Raw genomic sequence first — 19205 nt, 5'->3', positions numbered from 1 at the left:
CGCGTGTATATATATATATATATATATATATATATATACCCACACACATAAATGTTAAACTCTCTGTTCGCCCCCGTAGTTTTGGTAAAGCTTTGGACTTTCTTGTACAGAGGAAATGGTACTTGTCGGACTTGGTAAATTTATTTCTGAATTTGAAGCAATTGAAATAGTTTCTTCTATGGATATCTGATTCTTTCGCAATACTGGTGCCACGAAATTTTGACCCGTCGAGAGATCTCTTTTTGGTACTGAAGCCTAATAAAAACAATTAAGAATTAACATTCTAAAGTCACATACATTAATTATTAATAATCATTCAATATAATCTACAATTTTGAATGAAATCTTCAATAGTGGTTTTTCGTTAAGCTATTTAAATTATAATACCTTAAGTTTCGATAACGGCAATGTAGCGCCGGTTACCAGGCCCAGAATACTCGCACAGAGACCAGTGAGTTGCACTGCAGCTAACGAAGATAGACCAACTCTTACCAAGCCTAAAGCTAAAAGAGCAGCTTGCGCTAAAACTGGTGCAGCTCCTGCAGCACCAACTGCTGCTCCAGCTAATTGGCCACCGCCAATACTCGGTCCATATGCGAAGCATAGATTATGCCTGTCCACCTAATTAAGATAATAGTTTCATTCAGGACATATTGTCATAATCATAAGTGTAAGATATTGTCAAAATTATTGTACCAGATGCTTGACTACAAGATATAGTAGACCGAAAGGAGTTATTAAGGGACACGCCAGACTGTAGACGGTTGTCATAGTGAAAACTAACAATAACCACGCATAATGAGCTCCTAATGGAAATTCCCACAGTACCGCTTTCCTGACATGTATTCTTTCGGCCCGACTGCGAGCTATACAGAGTCTGAAAGTGTATAGCGCGAGTTCCGGAAATCTAACCAATTCTAATCCACTCCCAAATAAGGCTGCAGTTATGACATAATTTACAAAAAGTGCGCCCTGCAAATTTTATATTCTTATACAAATCTGGTCATATGAATATCGAAATAGAAGGAGAAAGATATGCTTTCTTATTGAATTAACTTAAATGCGATATTTTTTACTGTCAGAAACCTCACCTGATCTGGCAAGAATACACATTCCCATTGTGCCGTATTATTTCGCTCATACATAGTCCAATCTAGGAATGCTGCAGCACTGGTTAATCCTAAACTAGGTAATATAAGCACCATTAATAGCAACAGAAGTAATGTTTTTCTCATAACAACACGATTTAAGCTGCTTCTTGTCCAATGTCTCACGAGTGATTCGCTTCTCCCGACTAATGCAGGCATTAGAGCAGCTACACTGACTAACAATACAGTAGGCAGAAAAGATGAAAGCACTGGACTAAGAATCTTAATTTCTCCAATTGGTAATTTGTTAACAGTTGTCACTATGATCTAAAATTTTAAAAATAAATAAATTAAAATAAATTACATTAAAAAAAATAAATTTTTTAACACAAAAATAAATTTTTTATAAATAAAAATAAAAAAAAGAATTAATTAAAGATTAAAATGTTATTTATTGTTTCAAATGCCATAAGTGTCAGTTTCTTTGCTATATATGTGTTTAAATGCGTCTTTTTTTTTTTTTTTCTTTGTATAGTTTTCATTGTGTAATGTACTCTTGCTAAGAAATTGCTAAAAGAAATTGACTTACAGCTGGTGTAGTAAGGAAAAACAATATAAGTCCCAAAGCGCAATTTATTAATACAGCATTCAGATACCAACACGGCCTGGGGATGCTTAAATTTTCCCAAAATATATCTGATGGCATTGGTGCATAATCCACGATCCATTTTATATTCGGCGAGGACCTCAGCTGTTTGCGCATAGTTTTAGTAGCACCGGGTGTTCCTATTAATTATTCATTATGAATTTGTTTATAATTAAAGAAAGTAAGGAAAACGTTATATAATATTACATAAAATACCTAAAGTTACAAAAGCAACTCCAAGAGTTTTACTAAGTGCCACATTCTTTTCTTCCTCAACTAGTGCTGTTAAGCGTATTTCCTCATTGGTGTAGAATTCTTGAGCATCCACTTGCTATAAATGCAATGATTCAAATTAAAGATAAGAACTTGCACGATAATATATGTATATAAAGTAATCAATTTTATTCTCGCATACGTTCATATTTTATTGATACATTTACCTTGTTACAACAATATCCAAGAATTTGACCACATGGATAAGGATACATTTTCAAAGGTTCTCTCTTCTTAGCATAACTTTCGCAATATAAACGCGCCTGTTCCGCACAATCTCTTTCTTCATCCAGTTTTGAAAGACGTCTTATATCGTGAGCCAATGTAATATCTTCTACTGTTAAGGCAGGGAATGCTTCTCTGAAAAGATTAACATATAAAAATAAGCTCAAAAAATAGAATGATAAAATTTTTTTCAATTTCTTTTAATATCAATGACAAATATGAAATATGCCAAAAAAGAAATTAGAGAAGGTCCTTTTCTACGTACTTAAAATATTCAGTAAGATTCTCAACAGTACATTGTTGTTTCGGTATGTCTGTAATCAATAATGTTCTCGCTACAAATTCTCCAGTAGGCCTAGTATCTCGCACCTATATCACAAACACATTCTCATTTGTAATACATATATTATATAAAACATTCATATCCTTTGAATATAAAAAAATAAAATATATCTTACAATATACTTAACTGATTAATTGGCAATACCTGTTTTAAACGACGTCTCATGATAAATCCACCAACTGGCAGATAAGATAAGAGCAGTACTGTATACACCCAAAGCCCAAAAGATGTGGGCTCCAGATTTGACAATGTTGTATGACTAAATGTTGCGCTGTCCCCTGGCTGCATGCTTCCGTGAAAATTTATTGGTAGGGCTATGCACAGCGATACAATAAGCATCATGATGGTCAATATGATTAAGCAACGTTCGAACATAATGTATAACAATCCATCAGGTCCTGCACGTTGCAATAATTCATCGTCGCTGTAATAATAATATTATTTTGAGCAAAATAAGTTATTAAAATGGCAAGACATGAATAATAAGATGTTTTAAGCGCATTGACAAGAGAATTTTTCCAAGTGTCACTCTGATTTCAGAATGAAACTCTGGTTTTGAGATTTTGCTTTTACCAATAAAGGCGAAATCAAAACCAGAATTGGGAGTTCCCTTATGAGTACTAACGTAATTTTAAAAGCGGTAACAATCCATGAGAGAAATCCTCTATCCAGCTGAGAGAGTTGAGAATTGACAGAAGCTTCGACACATAAGGGATCAGTGTCTCTGTTTTCATTAACACCATAGAACAGCTCCATCCATCTATTATCAGACTTGTGTAACAATGCGAGACGTCCATAATTCCATGCTTTCTTACGTAATAGACCAAATAAAATAACTAAAAGCTGTCAAGAATATATTACATTAGACATCACAGTTTATAACTTATTGTCAGTAGAGTACATCAGTATCTTGCAAAATATATATCATTATCTTTCTTATACTGACATATCTCTCAAATAATAAAAAATAAGTCAAAGTCTTACCAAAAATCCTATTGCATTCAGCAACAGGTTCTCAGGTATTCCAGCATATACATCTGTGATTATTGTTCTATTATATCTGGGGAATGGAATGCATGTGTCTGCAGAAGGACCATCGTGCACTGTAATGCTGAAATACATAAATATATTTAACATTATAATGAACAATGATATAATAACCATGAATTTAATACTGTAAGTGTTATAATGTGATCTATAACAATGACATTCTGCATCCGTTGTTCTCAACAGTGAACATATGTAATCTTTTCGTCTTTTGATAAGGAGCAATTTAATAACGTAATTATTAGTATAATTAACAGTACATTAAGATATGTATAATCTATTTAAGAATATGATACAATTTTTAAAAAATGTGCAACGTATTATTCGATTATTTTACTCGCGCGGGCCAAGTGCTTCGAGCATTGTTGTCAATTTCATTATACTCGTCGACGTGTGCGCAAAAAATAATCACGATTGTGCGAACAATGCGAAAGATAAATACGATAAGAACTAAAGCGCGACTATTATCGTGCGTGATCATGAAGAAAGGAAAAGGAGAACGCGCAATTACGGCACGGTTTTGCCACTCACTTTTCGTAGGTGTAATCCATGGTCAGCCGTAAATGAGACGCGTAAATCAATGCGCCGTTAAACAAATGCGAAGGTACATATTAGTAAACGCGTGTTAATTTGACACATCGCATCCCGTTCCCATGCGTGCTGCTAGAGCCTGCTAGTCGCACGAAAATACTCCGCAAATGTAACTTAACCTAACCTGAATCCGTTCCTTGCACGCAATAGTACGCGAAACGTCATTTCAACGGGCACGCACATAAACACACACTTGCACACGTTTCGTAACGCTAGGAGGAACACAAACGAATTTTAATTGAACTTACTTGTCACTTTATATCCAGTAATTCTGTTTTTCAAAAATAGAGTGCAAACACTTGTAGTATAACACTTGTAGTAATATAACACTTGTAGTAATATAAAGATAAAACATAAATATTTGTTTTTAACTTGATAAAAAATATATAATAAATAGTATATATAATAGATAGTACAAATTTTTTATTGGAGATTTATTGTGTGTTACACATCAATAAAATGAAGTATGTTGAGATATGATAGATATTTAGAAGTTTAGAGCAAGATTATGTAAAAAAACTGTAATTTTAACATATATATTTTTATATTATTTGTACATATATTATAAAATAAATGATCGTAAAATATATCTATATAATCCGATTTGTAATAACAAATTAAGGTAATATTATATACCAAGAAAAAATATTTATAGCTTATTCACATCATTTATAAACTGAAATCTCGCTTTATACATTTATACAATTGCTTTATAAATTAAATTATTTACATCAGGGATACATCGAATCAAATAAAATTATCAAATATTGGATATCCGATATGGCAATCCGACCATATATTTCTCTCCGGTTGGATATTTGGTATGACTTCCAAAAAAAAATTAGACAAAATAAAATTGTCTATGCAAACTTTTAAAATTTCAGCCAAATATATTACCGGATACTAATAATACCCAGTTATCCAACTGGATAATAAAAAAGTACTAGATAATATCAAATATCGGATATTTCTCGGATAACCGGTGCCTCCCTAATTTATATACTCTATACATAAAAAGCTATAAATATGCTGTAATATAATAACTTAATTTTTTATATATGAACTTCTTTCATATAATTTTTTCAATAATATATATGAATAAATTAATGATACTAGTAATACTAATTGTGAAAATATAATATAAATAATATTTTTCACATGATCTCTAAACTATTGGACAAAAAATAATTATTTAGTATACAAATGTCTTTTATGCTATAATATCGTCATATAAATCTTCATTTGTATGATATTTGGATAAGTATTTTTCAGTCTATTTCGCGTTATTCCATTGATAAAGCTTAGTCAATTGTAGTTCACCCGTTGTAATAGAATCTATAACCCAGGTTTCCTTTAGGCCATTTGTGCCAATAATAATTTTAGCAAGCTTGATATTCTCAGTAATGTGTCCGCCTGCTGTCTTTATAAGTTCCTTAAGCGTATTACACGGTACGGTTGTTTTGTGCTCGATGTACATGAATCCACATGCGCCGAACAATTCTGGGATATACGAGGGTCCAAATAATTGCCTGTCTTTTCGATTTTCCTGCAAAAGAATATCTATATAACATGCGAGTAGATTTACATTGTATTCTACATTTATCACGTATGCGTGTCTTACCTGTACGGCTTTAGAGAAATGTTTCATCTCAAACATTTCTGGATTCAACCATCCGTTGTTTTCCAAGGATTTCAGAACCCACTCTAAAGAAACAAGCCAACAGCCTCTTATTATACTACGGAGGAGATTCACTGTACGCACACCTGTACTCACAACGTGAGTCGTCCGTTTTGATACATTTAACTCCAACTCTGCCGCGCCAAGTGATTTGACAATACTCTTTACCAAACTTTTATCCCTATACACAAAATATAGAATATAATTTTTATGTGAAATAACATCGAAAATTATTTCAATTTGAAAAGGATTAGAAACGCTTAGAGATAAGTTATGATTATTACTCTTTTGATAATCCAGTTGTTACGATGATAATCTTTTGGGACTGGTATTTATTCCATTGAATAGATGTTATACGACATTTTACGAAATCATTTAAGGAATCTCTACTTTCTACTGAATTATTTGCTTTATTCTGTCTATTCCTTTCTAACATATTCAACACTTTTTCGTCGGCAAATTTCTTGATAAAGATTTTTTTGCTAATAACTTTTTTCGGTTTTCGCGTTTTCTTCTTATCTTCAAGTATATCACAATCACTATCTGATTGTACTTGTTTGCTTGGAATATCGTGCTTGATGTTATTTACATTCTTGGAACATATTGATTTTCTTTTTCGAGGCTTTTTCTTTATCCTTTTGTTTAGTTTTGTAGACGTCGATTTCTCAGGTGTACACTTTCTTTCTTCTATTGGGCTGATTGAATATTGAGAAATTTGGGTAAGTGGCAATAATCTTCTCTTTTTCACTGGAGTATATTTCGTGTTTTGTACAAATATATTTTCGCCTGTTTCAGACTTTGTTCCATCAGACGTACTTTTGATAACCGTCAATTGATTTTGAATAACAAAAGGATTTTGGTTAGGTGTGTCTTCCAAAATAACTGAGTTAACTTCTGTTGTTTTTTGCATTTCAGTCGACATATGCATTTCATTTGTAACTTTTGAATGTCTAATAACATAAAAAATATTAATTATTAATAGTATTAATTTATTAAACAACAGTATGTAAATCATACAGCAATAATATTTCAAAGTATAATATGTTTAACATTATGTACATTTGAATACTTACAAAGCAAATGACTTAGTTTCATCAATTTTCTTTTTATTTTCTAATGAATTTAAATTGCTATAAGTGACTGTATTATCCAAATGTTGTGTTTTATATTTTAATTGTGATTTGAACAAATCTGAGCGGCTTATTGGATATGGAGTTCCCTCCATGTAACTGTAACTATCTCTAGTGTTACTCGAACGTCTTTTGTCTTCATCCTTCATTTTAAAAATTTTCGATTTAGGTTTATGAGAAATCTTTTCATTTCTCATAGAGATATTTCTTAATCTCTCAGTTAAACTGATGTTTTCTAAAGAGTTTATATCATTTATTTCCTTATCTCCTGTTGATGAACATTCCATGTCCATACTAGAATGATCTTTATCACTCTTATCGCTTCTCCTTCGCCATTTGTGCATAAAATCTACCGATGTATTCATTTGCAACGAAGTTCGATTCGTATTTGTGCTTTCGCGTTGATCATTCAAAATTATTGATTTTTTATTATTAATAACTTCGAAATTTTGATTGGTGTTGTCCGTTCTGTGATTTCTTGATTCCCAAACGTCCCTTGCTTTATTAATTTCAGTCACATCTGCATCCAATGAAGTATTTACATTTAAAGATGATCGAATCGTATTATTGCTATTAGACAGAGACATCATATTACATTTCTCATTTTGACATTTAGCTTTACTGTCGTGCTCATGTGCTTGCAGTACATCACTTTCAGTAATTTTGTTTATAAGTTCATCTTTTAGTCTCGAACTAATTCCTGTTTTGTTTCGCTCTATACTTTTTTTTTTAGATTTCTCTTCTTTGTTTTCGTTATAGTTATTTATATATGAATTTCTATTTTGTACAGATATGCGCTTTTCACTCATATGAATGCCTCCATGAACTTCCGTCATCTCCATTGACGTTACTTTAGTCGTTGTATGTGTGGCACGAGATGCGTCTACATCATTAATTTCTTTTTCATCCGTTGCATTATTCTCAATGAAAGTAGAGCAAACAACAGGTGTTTCTATATTGAAATTCTGAACGGAGTGTATAGTCGAGAATGTGTTGTTCAGGTTTTTAATGTTATTTTGAGAATGCAACTTGGATCTTCTGACCAAACTGAATCTTTTGTTACTGCCGCTTAATATAGGACTGCTTTGAGTTGCTTGTCTTAAAGAAACTAATGGAAAATTTTTCTTCAGAACAACATCTTCAATAATTTTACATTTGATTTGCCCTTCTACCAGCTTATTTTTTTCAACAAATAGTCGTCTTTGAGTTAATCTAGATTTATCTATATTTTTCTCCAGACTTCTCCGTCTGTCATTATTCGATGGTGTAGTAACAATATTGGAGTATTGATCATCTCTTTTCTGATCGTTCACTACGAGTTCATTATGAGTATATTGTTGATGCTCCCTAGCAGCTGTCTCTTTCAGATCAGTCATGTCTAGCATAACTGTTTCGTTTTCCATGTTTGGATTACGAATACTGCTTGTAAAACTATTTTTCTTATTTCCCAATACCTTCGTAATTTTTACAGAAAGCTCGTTCTCTTTGTCAAATATCTGTTTAGTTTTGGATAAGATTGCATCCTTCAAACGATTGCAATTTGTTTCGAGGTAGCGTTCTTTGGTACTTACATCCTCCAGATTTATTGTAAGATGTTTCAGTTGTATTCCCTTCTTGATTCGAATGGAATTATCACTGTTTTTATCTACAGCATACTTGTCTGTATCGTTTATGGCTCGCATATCTTTGTTGTTAAAATCAGATTGGTGATTCTTCTCATACATACTTTTCTTTCTTGACAATCTTTTAATAGTTCGCACCGTATCCATTTCTCCTTGGTCATTCTTGATCTCTGTTCTCCAGAGAGATCCATTGCCAGAATCTGTTAAATTCTTGCTGTAACTCAAGTTGACTCTCAGAGAACTATGTTGATGATTGAAACTATCATCTTCATCGGATGTGTCTGACGCAAATATCTTTCTTTTATTGAAACTCATCGTTGACCTATCATATAAATTGTAGGAATATACATTACATTCATATTCGCTTTAATTTACGTTATCTTATATAATTATTACGTACTTACATTAAAAACAAGTCAAAGAGTAGATTATGCTATTCAAACGTTCTAAGGAATACTTTCACATGATATAATCATTAAGTTTTCTTTTGTAAACAATGAATATTACTTATTACCACAAATAACTACTTTTGTCATTGTTATTCAAAATATTAATTAATCTTTACTTCGAAGTAAAGATCCGTTTTCGTATTCGCAGGATCGCGGCCATGTTGGCGTTGCCAATAAACAAAAGATTATCCATGAGACTGTCCACTTTAAAAATATGAAATAGCCAATCATAGCTATTCCTTAAAAGAATGATTGTGATTGGTCAGTTTTATAACTACAAATATTATTAAACCAGTTACGCATAATGTAGAGAACCCTAGAATTTATCAAATATCCCTACTCATGAGCAGGTGCAATCGGTGTTCATACACCAACACAACAACAATGTCGAGAGGAGCTGGAGAAGCTGAGAGAAGTGACAGGCAGTGAACAGCATGGTGGAATCCTTCCACCATGAGTGAACAGGCCCGCACAGGCACACAGCTATACAGTGCAGGCACTGACAAGTGACAGGTTAACTTGTAAGCCGCGAAAGAGTGCGAAAAAACATGAGCAGATCGCAGGTACAGTGTCCATACGTTAATATCTTTTCCTCGCGAGACTGTGATTTTGCATGTAATGTGGGATTTATCGATCTTATCATTTTTTAACAATTAAAAAGCCGTGTATTTAAGAAGAAAAACTTTGCCGCATTATTAAATTGCTATACGAAGAGCTGATAACAAGAGAGATGCCGTACAGTCAATTCACGAAAATATATAAAGCTGCGTAATGTTACGAAAAAGGAAAAGAAAATATAATGTATCGCTTCGTTTGATTTTATTGCGCAGGAAAAATCTGTCGAAGAGGATGAAATTAATCTCTTCAATCCCACTATATTGGATAGATTGCCGATATCACATGTTGCTGAGTTACTTATAAGACCGTTAAAGAGTACGGATTATGACAAAGGTAATTGGATGTCATATCCAATAAATGAGAATAGATTGGATTCAGATTTTCAGAAATATACATTTGCGAATATTAAAAGAAATTCTTTTCAATTCGAATATATCTATTCATTTATAGAATTTATTGCATGAAGCACATTTTTATGCCTTTCAATCTAAAAATAATATCAGCTTTTTCTGTGAATGCTGTTCAATTCAAAATTCTGAATAGAAAATGCAGTTTTTCAATTTAATAAAAAAAAATTTTTTCAGTTAGATTCAACAGACTTAAAATGTGCTAAAAAATTTCCATTTTAATTCATTCTTCATTATTGGATATAGAGAAAGAGAGAGAAAGAGAGAGAGAGAAGAAAGAAAACATTTTTTTAATTGCATGTATTATTTGTTAAACTTTTATATAAATATATTTTTATATTTTATACAATAAGGCCCAGCACACAATGAAGAGATAGATATTAGGAATAAATATTAGACAAATAAATAAATGAGAATAGAGATTAAACATACAATATACATTACATAATACAAATAAGATATAAAGCATTATAATTTATAATTATCATATTTTATTTGTATGTTATTAATATAATTATTTCTAATTTTCTTGTTTGTCTAATATATTTAATACTTATTTCTAATATTTTTTCCATTATGGATAGAACCTATTTGACTCTTTCTTGCAAATAATTCAATTATTTATGAAATTTTGTAGGTTTTTTAGTTCTTCTATCACAATTGACAGATGTTGGAAATGTTACTAAGGAACAATTCTTAAGTAAGTCTTTATAATTGGGAATTAGATCTGTAAATAGTCAAACTAATTATGCTTTCTTCATTCTGTATTTAGATAGATTCTATAGTATGAAGACCGCTGGTGGTTACTATGTTATCGTCATCGAGGATGTAAATTCTGGAAAAGTGATAGCATGCGCGTCTTTAGTCGTAGAACAGAAATTTATTCATAATTGTAGCTTGGTACGTAATTCTGCATATTCTTCAAGAATTAGAAATGAATAATCCTATATGCATATATTTTTTATAGCGAGGACGCCTGGAAGATGTAGTGGTTAACAACAATTACAGAGGGAAATCATTGGGAAAATTAGTAGTTTCGATCGTAGTACAATTAGCTCGTTATTTTCGTTGTTATAAATTATCCTTGGACTGCGTAGATCGTTTGGTACCATTTTACGAGAACATAGGCTTCAAGCGGGAAACTAACAATGCCAATTATCTCAATATGCGCTTCCATGGTGAAAATGCCACTGAACAGTCTCATTTATAGTAACTGATACAGTGTGACTTTATCTGTACTGATAATCACTTGATTACAGTACTTGTTCGCAGTATAGCATACATATGAACTGAAAAACTGAAATATTACAATCTGAGTTACATTAAGTTTAAAAGAGATATTTAGATAACAAATATTTCTTGTAATTTGTTCTCTCTATGAAGAGAATCTCATTACTAAAAAAAAACGAAGAAATTGATATGCTTTTTTATATATAAGAGAAACAATTTTCGTATTAACATTTGCATGAACTAAAATAAATTATTTTATATTCTTTTTTATATATTAACATAAGTATTACATAATAATGTTTGCGCGCACGCGCGTGCATATTCGTGCAATTTTGAAAAATAGATCCTACATATAAAATATACTGTCGCATTACATTATGGACTGTATAGGTTGTAAAAAAAATAATTGTTAAATAAAATAATTAACTTTTACTTAACATATGTATATTTTTTCATGCATATAATGTTAATAAATAATATTGTAGAAAACGTTTTTGGATGAACCTTTTTCTTACATTAGATAAGATTTACAGAAAATACTTTCATCATATTACTTGTAATATTTAATTTACTTAATGTACAATAGAATGATTAACATACGGCGCATTTACTTAAATCTTCTTCGCAGCTGGATTAGCTCGTAATTTCACTGCTCGTTTCGCCTCCATTTGCCTTTGCCTGGCCAATTTGCGCTCTTCTCTCTTCCTTCTAGCTTCTTCATATTTATTTCCACTAGGAACGCCTAAATAAAAAAAAATTTTCTCAATACTATATAAAAATATAATGAAACAACTTTGCGAGTATATTCAGAAATCAAATCAGATATACTTGGTTGCTCTAAGGGCTGAACATCTTCGAGAGATTGAAACTCCGAATCTTCCCATCCAACTTCGGAAGAATCATTTTTGTCTTGAACACCTTGGATTGTTTCTTCTTCCTACAATCCGAATGTTTTTTTCTGATAACGATATCAAATTACATGATCAAATAAATTCTCATTATTTATTCATGTTGTATATCCATAAGCATATGTATAGGATGTTTCAAAATTCGCATGTTGCAGTAATATTGAACTAATCTAGAATAAATTTCTCTTCGATCAAAAATTGGTTTGGGCAACATTAGTTTTACTGTTATATAATATTTAATATTAAATGTTAATCATATAAATTTTATATAACAAAACTATATATTTTTAGCCTAGCATTCACTCTTTATTTCCTTTAATCGCTTATCATTTAATACATTGAAATATTTTTATTAAACGAAAAATAGACTCTTAGATTAATCGAAGAGAATTCTGCTATTATAGACTTATTATTAAAACTTGTGGCTATTCACGTTTCGTATCGCTCGTATTAACATTTCAAGTTTGATAGGATATAAGAAGAACCTTGATTATAACACAAAAATATCATAAAAAGTAACAAACCGGTTCTTCCTCAAGGCTGGTCCACTGTTCATTAGCCTTAGGAGAGTGGCCGGATGGTGATATACTACTGACTGGATTCAATGGCACCGATGGTGTAGCGGTGGATTGCTGCTCCATATCTCCCCAATTATCGGCATCCCAACAATCCCAATCGCAATCGGAATTTGTATTTTGAGTGTTTTGCGTATCGTGCTCGTGATCAGGATCGAGGGAAGTCATGCTTGTCGCGCTGCTCGTCGTGGCAGTAGTGCTAGCGCTACTCTGAGAGCTGCTAGCTTGTTCTAAAATAATTAAATAAAAAAATGTTATTAATATATTAATATGTAAATATATTGTTAAACGAATTATTAGATAGAGTGAAAAAATGAGTATGAAAGTAAAGAAAATTAACCTAAGGAAGCAGGTTTATTTAACAAGATTCTGGATGTGCTATGAGCATTTGATGATTTTGGCGTATCTGACTGACTACGATAGAATTTTGCTGTAACTGCCGTAACGGCCCATCCGGCCCATGTCGCTGCGGCATTGCTAAGACTAGGTGTTGCAGTATTCACATCCGCCTCTGTAAATATTTTAATATCATTAGAGTTTAATTTTTTTTTCTTCAAAGTGGTCTCAAAGAATAAAATAAAATATGAATTATGAAATCCTAATGCTATATGTAATACTCACCCATTGATTCGCGAAGACCAGGATCTTCAGAGACTGTCTCAAGCTTTGATAAAAAACCTCGAATGATACGGAATGCATTGTCTCGTACACCTTTGTCCACATCTGTGGTAAGCGGACATAGAGCCGGTAGAATGCGATTTGCGACTTCCTGCAGAAGGAAATATTGCTGTGTCGCAGCTAGAGCTAATATACTCGCAATTCTGGCTGGAGGAAAAGAATCGCGAGTTCCACGAATAAATGCGCCAATTAATACCTAAAATTAATTTTATTAAGTAATTTAAGAATAACATTTTATAAACATATTATGAATTGTAGTATTTTATTAATTATAAATTGTTTTATCATTTCTTATTAATATTTAAAATATATATAAAGGGTCTCTCTCTTGATTAATAAAAATTTTAAAAAATTTAAAAAATAAGCAGATGTCTAAAAAATAAAAGAATATTGTATTAAAATTAAACAAAGATTGACGATACCTTCTGCCTTATCTGAGGGTGAAGATGTTGAGCAATTTTTCCAAGGCAAACTGTGGTATTTGTGCGAATACCGCCTTGTTCGTCTTTTGACTGAAGTTTCGCAAAGTATCTTAAAGTCTCGACATTAAGATTATTATAATCTAACTTTGGTGCTAAATGTACGACCGATCTTATCGTTTCTTCCCTAATTGCCGGGTTTGTATCGAGGAAGCCCCTTGCTACCTACATATTTAATATATAAAATAATTTTAGTTTTTGTTTAAAATAATACAATATTATATGATACAAAATACTTAAATTTCTCAAATTCAATATGCACTATCTTTATAGATTTTATAATATTATTAAAGATATTATAATATTATTAAAGATATAAAATTACAACAATATTTTTATTATAATATAATTACAATTAATAAAATATAATATCCAAAAATTGAAATTTTTTTTACCTGAGGAAAAATGGCTTCATTAACAGTAGCTGATTGCAAGTGGTCGACGAATCGATCCAATTGTTGCAGCAATCGTAATCTCGTTGCTCTGTCATTCGATGCAAATAATTTAACGACACAGGGCACTACTCGACGCTGATACTCGACGTCTGGTAATTGAGAACCCAGTTGCAGCAACGGTGGTAATACGGCACTTCCTGCATCTCCAAATTCAAAAGCAGCCAGTAATTGCGGCAGAATCTTATACCTGCCAACGCCATCGGGAAACGAATCCAATTGTGTCGCCAACTGCGAGAAGAATCGTCCTTTCTCTCCTCTTTCTTTCATCTGAATCTCCTCTAGGAATAAAAGGGCATCAACAAGATTGTTCTTAAAAAAACCGCCGTTACTGCGACAACGCGCTATCACATCTGCGGGATTTGGTCTTCCTTCTGGATTAGTTCCTGTTAATTCTCGATATACTGTCGTTATTTGTTTCGGAATCTTCAACAAATAAATAAAAGGTATAAATGCATAAAGATGTATAAGAGATTTCGACAAAAAGATGTGATGTGAAGCAGACAACTTACTTGACCTGTAATTTTAAGTTGCGAAGTGGTGTTGAGGGTACCATTGTATGTTTCCCATATCAAACAACCAAGTCCCCACATATCAACTGAACTATTTTTTATTTATTTATTAGTTTTATATTACAAATATTAAATTCAAATTCATTTGTTTGTAACTACTACTATATTGTATATTGTTTCATTGTATCTACTACATTTATCATTATATTTGAAGCTTTGCAGCAAGAGACACATTGTAACATTTCATCTTTATTTAACATTGGCAATCAAGACATAATGATTCACTGTGTTACATTGTAACATCATGTCATTTGTGTCCCTTGCTGGAAAGCATCTATTATTAAATTTAGATAAAATATAATCATTTACCATTTAGTTGCAGGCTTTGTACTTTCTTTAGCTTCTGGTGGTTGATATACTTGGAAATTAGAAGGTAAGAAATTGTATGGTGTGTCCACAGCTGTCATGTATTCAACCCCACCGAGTTTCCATTCACCGCTCTCTTCGTTAACGAACACTGTCCACAGATTGACATTATTATGCCGTAAATTCCCATCGTTATTTAAGAAGTTAAGTGCCCTCTGCCATCAAATTGAAATAACATGTATTATAGATCTTTTCCATGTGTTGCTTAAAATTCTTTGGCGTGATCTATAATGTTTCATTTATACATACTGTGATTTGAAATATGCCCCAGGAATAGTACAATTCCTTCTTAGACTCATTTTCCGAATTACATTTTTGCGTCAAGCGATTAAATAACGGTTCTACACGCTCTGTGGCTAAGTAAACCATTTTGTCAGTCTGAAGTAACAAAACATAGATTACATTTTTACACTAAGAGTATATTGCTAATACATGGCATAAGCCAATACAATTCATACTTCGAGACTATCAAGATATGCAAGTATGCTTGGATGTCTGAGTGTCTTGAGTCTTTTTACAGCCGAACGGGCAATATCCAGTTGCTGTTCTCCACCATTTTTAACATCAAAGACAAAAACTGAAACATCCTCACCCATTGTGGTGCCCTGTGGAAGATTTTGTGAAGATAAAAATAATATTTTTACAGATAAATTAGAAGAAAGATTGACTATTGCCACATAATTAATTAGGATCTTTTATAAATTACAAAATGACAAAATATGACATTGGACACTTTTCATTTGGTGATATAAGTCGACTTAAATATCATTCTGTCTTTGTTACTTATTGAATGTCAAGAAAGAGAGAATGACATTTTGTGTCAACTTGTGTCACTAAACAGAAAGCACTCATTGTGTTGCAATCAAGGCTAACCCTAGCTTTCCATTTCGTGCTTCTTATCTTTTGCTTTTTTGCTTCTTTGCAGTTTCATTGACATGTTTCTTATCCTTTTTGAAGTTCATCAACTTTTACCTCGGGTGATAGAAAATGAAGAACATGAACAAAAATAGACAGCAAAGAACATATTATAGATTAGACTTTAAAGTTGACAAACTTTAGGAAGAAACACATAAGTCGATAAAATAGTTGCAAAAAGAAAAAGAGATATAAAATAATAATAGGAAACAAAGAGCACATTGTAGATTAAGTCTTTTAGTGCTTTTCTAGTGTCATTCTTACATTCAACTGAATTACCTTTCTTTTAGCTCTATGTATTGTCCAAATGCTTTTGTTATCCAAACCAGAAATAGGCTCTCCGATGTCATATGGGAAATCCTTGGCAGGATCTCTCGAGAAGAAGGACCACATTGTGGAGCTTATATACTTTTATCTACACATACAGCAGACCGCACTCAACGTTGCTTCAACTTATCATTGGTACTGACAGCAACGCATCAGAACTGTAAAAAGTACAAAAGTCTTTGCTTTTTACGCATTGCACATGCAGAAACATGCTATAAAGATTATCAATTTGTGATATGACACCTCATTCCTTATTATTCAATGAACAATTCCAATGCAATTCAATGCAAATTCGAAATGAAGGTTAAGTGATAAACCCAAGGGAAAAAACGAACGAATCCAACTGAGTTCTTCGTCTAAGAAATGAATTTAGAATTGTTTATCCAAAAAAACCTAAAAGAAATTCCACGCAAACAATTAAAAATTAGAAATCATTGAAACGTTACGTGTTGCATTTGGCACAATCTGAAATAAATTGGAGCGAGATAGCGGAAGGAAAAATCGATCTGACAGAAGAGAGCGCCTTCGTTCGATCTGTCAAAGAATACTCAAAAGTCAACAAGTATAATACAACATATTATAATACTTATATCCGCGCTTATTCGTGAGTACATGAAAGAATTTTTTTTCCCTTATTTACTCAGTCTCGGTTATTTTCTCGATTATACCGCAATTACCCTTCGGTTCTCTGTGTTCTTCGAAGTATTGAGTGGATTGAGAAAATCGCACCTTAAATTCGTATGATGACACGCGCGATAACGCACAACACGTCATTTTGACGTAGGTTCAATCCGTACGTCTCAGATACGTTTTCAGCTGTGTTTTGAGTGTTTCCTTTAATTCTGTCTATTTTCGCGCTCGAAACGAGTTTTGTCATTGATAATGGAAATGAGGGAGAAAAATAGAAAGAGAAATGAATATAGAGACGATAAACGGCAAAATATCGATCCTTTTTTTAGACCATTGGATCCCACCACCCGCATGATGTTTCCAACCATTTTCAGCTTGTGTGAATTCACGTGAATTGGTTGCTTTAAATTTCTAACTTCTACTTTGGCTTCTCTGAAAAATGTATATAATGTACATTCTTAATAATATCCTTGAGCTCAATTATGCTAAAAATTATTAAAAATTATTAGGTGTGCAGTCCCATTACAATTCAATTGCACATACCACTCACATTAGTTTATTCCTAGTAATTTTTCACTGTTTCACCAATGAGATTATATTATTTTAAATTATCCCATCAGTGATGTGAACAATTGATATACATACAGCCTTAAGTCTTAAGAAATTGATCAATCACAATTGAATGTGAAAAGAATAATCGACTATGAGTGCTTTTCATTTGATGACACAAGTCGACACAAATGTCGTTCTATCTTTGTCATTCTAAATGTCAAGAAGGATAGAATGACGCTTCGTCGACTTGTCATTAAAATATTAAATAGAAAGCACTCTATCAGAGAGAAACCTAAAAGAAGCTCCACATGCCGGCTTTTCTCCTGTTGTTGTTGAAATCGCCCGTACACTTACATTCATTTTTAGTTTGGGAATTACATGACTACGTACATTTTCTGATATTATCGATGAAATCGTATCGTCGAAAGTAGATGGGATTCGTGTTAGTTTAATAGGAAAAAAGCCGGCATAGTCTCTCTCAGGTTTCTCTCTGCTTCCACCATGATGTATTCCATAGAATACACATTGCACATTGTCACAATTGGCCACATTGGTCACAGTGACCAATTGTGAGAGTGGTCGTATTGTTTATGAAACATTGTAAAACATTGTATTATTTATGAGATTCGGTACAGTTTTCGTAATAGAGAAAACTGCAATTAATTCGAGAAAGAATTTAGAAGATTTTATAGTCGCTTTCCTTTGTGATATCTGAAAGGACGTCATTTTATTTTCGGAATATTAGCTGCGGCGTTACCGAACATTCTTCATTCGACCTGTGGTTTTTATTATAGACGCAGCGTATATGTGGATTCTTTATGTTTGTATGATTTTATTTTTCCTAGCGATATGATGATCATAAAGATTTAATTTCTTGGCAGTCAGATTATTCGTGGTGGTCATTTTCGTGTCATATACAATTACAGGTTAGTAGATAAATTTTTTCATCAATTGTATTAACATTTTAATTTGCTTTAATAGATTTACATTATAATTATATTTTTTTATCCTTATATTGCTTGTCAATTGACTTTGCTGTTATTTTTCTTCTATCTCTTAAGAATAAGCGAATTGAATTATTATTACTACATTTTATATTTTTCTTTCTATGAAAGAATATAAATTTCTTTCTTATCAAAATATTTCTATTAAATTGATGTCAAATGATATTTGGTTCAACAGAAGCAGAAATATCAGGGCATCATGGCTATGCATACCATACCACCAAAACGAAAAGAAATCTACAAGTATGAGGCGCCATGGCCATTGTACAGCATGAACTGGTCAGTGAGACCCGACAAGAGATTTCGTCTAGCATTGGGAAGCTTTGTAGAGGAGTATAATAACAAAGTACAAATTGTTTCATTGGATGAAGAAACATCTGAATTCAGTGCTAAAAGTACA

General features: G+C 32.2%; 5 protein-coding genes across 8 annotated transcripts in view; 2 read left to right on the top strand and 3 right to left on the bottom strand.

The window, feature by feature from the left end:
* Positions 1–44: 44 nt before the first annotated feature.
* Positions 45–4375, bottom strand: LOC108688920 (CSC1-like protein 2). The gene is made up of 12 exons (XM_018195471.1): positions 4154–4375; positions 3560–3686; positions 3201–3418; positions 2720–2999; positions 2498–2601; positions 2175–2367; positions 1951–2065; positions 1678–1874; positions 1092–1415; positions 697–972; positions 388–621; positions 45–255 (listed from the first exon to the last, which is right to left on the bottom strand). Exons 1-12 carry the CDS (start codon positions 4171–4173, stop codon positions 55–57), a joined length of 2289 nt encoding a protein of 762 aa, XP_018050960.1. The 5' UTR covers positions 4174–4375; the 3' UTR covers positions 45–54.
* Positions 4376–5486: 1111 nt separating this feature from the next.
* On the bottom strand, positions 5487–8958 carry LOC108688912. The gene is made up of 4 exons (XM_018195452.1): positions 6965–8958; positions 6176–6841; positions 5835–6072; positions 5487–5759 (listed from the first exon to the last, which is right to left on the bottom strand). Exons 1-4 carry the CDS (start codon positions 8956–8958, stop codon positions 5487–5489), a joined length of 3171 nt encoding a protein of 1056 aa, XP_018050941.1.
* Positions 8959–9303: 345 nt separating this feature from the next.
* Positions 9304–11830, top strand: LOC108688915 (probable glucosamine 6-phosphate N-acetyltransferase). Its single transcript, XM_018195459.1, has 6 exons — positions 9304–9353; positions 9443–9655; positions 9923–10043; positions 10755–10817; positions 10890–11017; positions 11085–11830. The coding sequence occupies exons 2-6, from the start codon at positions 9641–9643 to the stop codon at positions 11325–11327; spliced, it is 570 nt and encodes a 189-aa protein (XP_018050948.1). The 5' UTR covers positions 9304–9353; positions 9443–9640; the 3' UTR covers positions 11328–11830.
* Positions 11831–11897: 67 nt separating this feature from the next.
* LOC108688914 (N-terminal kinase-like protein) lies at positions 11898–17481 on the bottom strand. 4 transcript variants are annotated; one of them, XM_018195454.1, is made up of 13 exons: positions 17297–17481; positions 16572–16777; positions 15836–15982; positions 15627–15755; positions 15321–15532; positions 14952–15042; positions 14383–14865; positions 13931–14152; positions 13452–13704; positions 13171–13341; positions 12780–13060; positions 12176–12284; positions 11898–12089 (listed from the first exon to the last, which is right to left on the bottom strand). In XM_018195454.1, the coding sequence occupies exons 2-13, from the start codon at positions 16683–16685 to the stop codon at positions 11959–11961; spliced, it is 2343 nt and encodes a 780-aa protein (XP_018050943.1). In that variant the 5' UTR covers positions 16686–16777; positions 17297–17481; the 3' UTR covers positions 11898–11958. The 4 variants fall into 4 exon arrangements, with proteins under 4 accessions (XP_018050943.1, XP_018050945.1, XP_018050946.1 ...); XM_018195456.1 differs by having other exon boundaries at positions 17349–17481; XM_018195457.1 differs by lacking the exon at positions 17297–17481 and adding an exon at positions 17066–17121.
* Positions 17482–18366: 885 nt separating this feature from the next.
* The window catches only part of LOC108688916 (DDB1- and CUL4-associated factor 7), a 2827-nt gene continuing 1988 nt past the window's right edge, over positions 18367–19205 (top strand). The window contains 2 exon segments of the mRNA XM_018195460.1: positions 18367–18621; positions 18984–19205. The exon segment at positions 18984–19205 is cut by the window's right edge and continues 13 nt beyond it. Coding sequence (XP_018050949.1) covers positions 18607–18621; positions 18984–19205 — 237 coding nt within the window. The 5' untranslated portion in view covers positions 18367–18606.

Source organism: Atta colombica, unplaced genomic scaffold (genome assembly GCF_001594045.1).
Source record: "Atta colombica isolate Treedump-2 unplaced genomic scaffold, Acol1.0 scaffold248, whole genome shotgun sequence".
NCBI classification, from domain to species: domain Eukaryota; kingdom Metazoa; phylum Arthropoda; class Insecta; order Hymenoptera; family Formicidae; genus Atta; species Atta colombica.
This window is presented reverse-complemented; position numbering and strand designations above follow the sequence as displayed.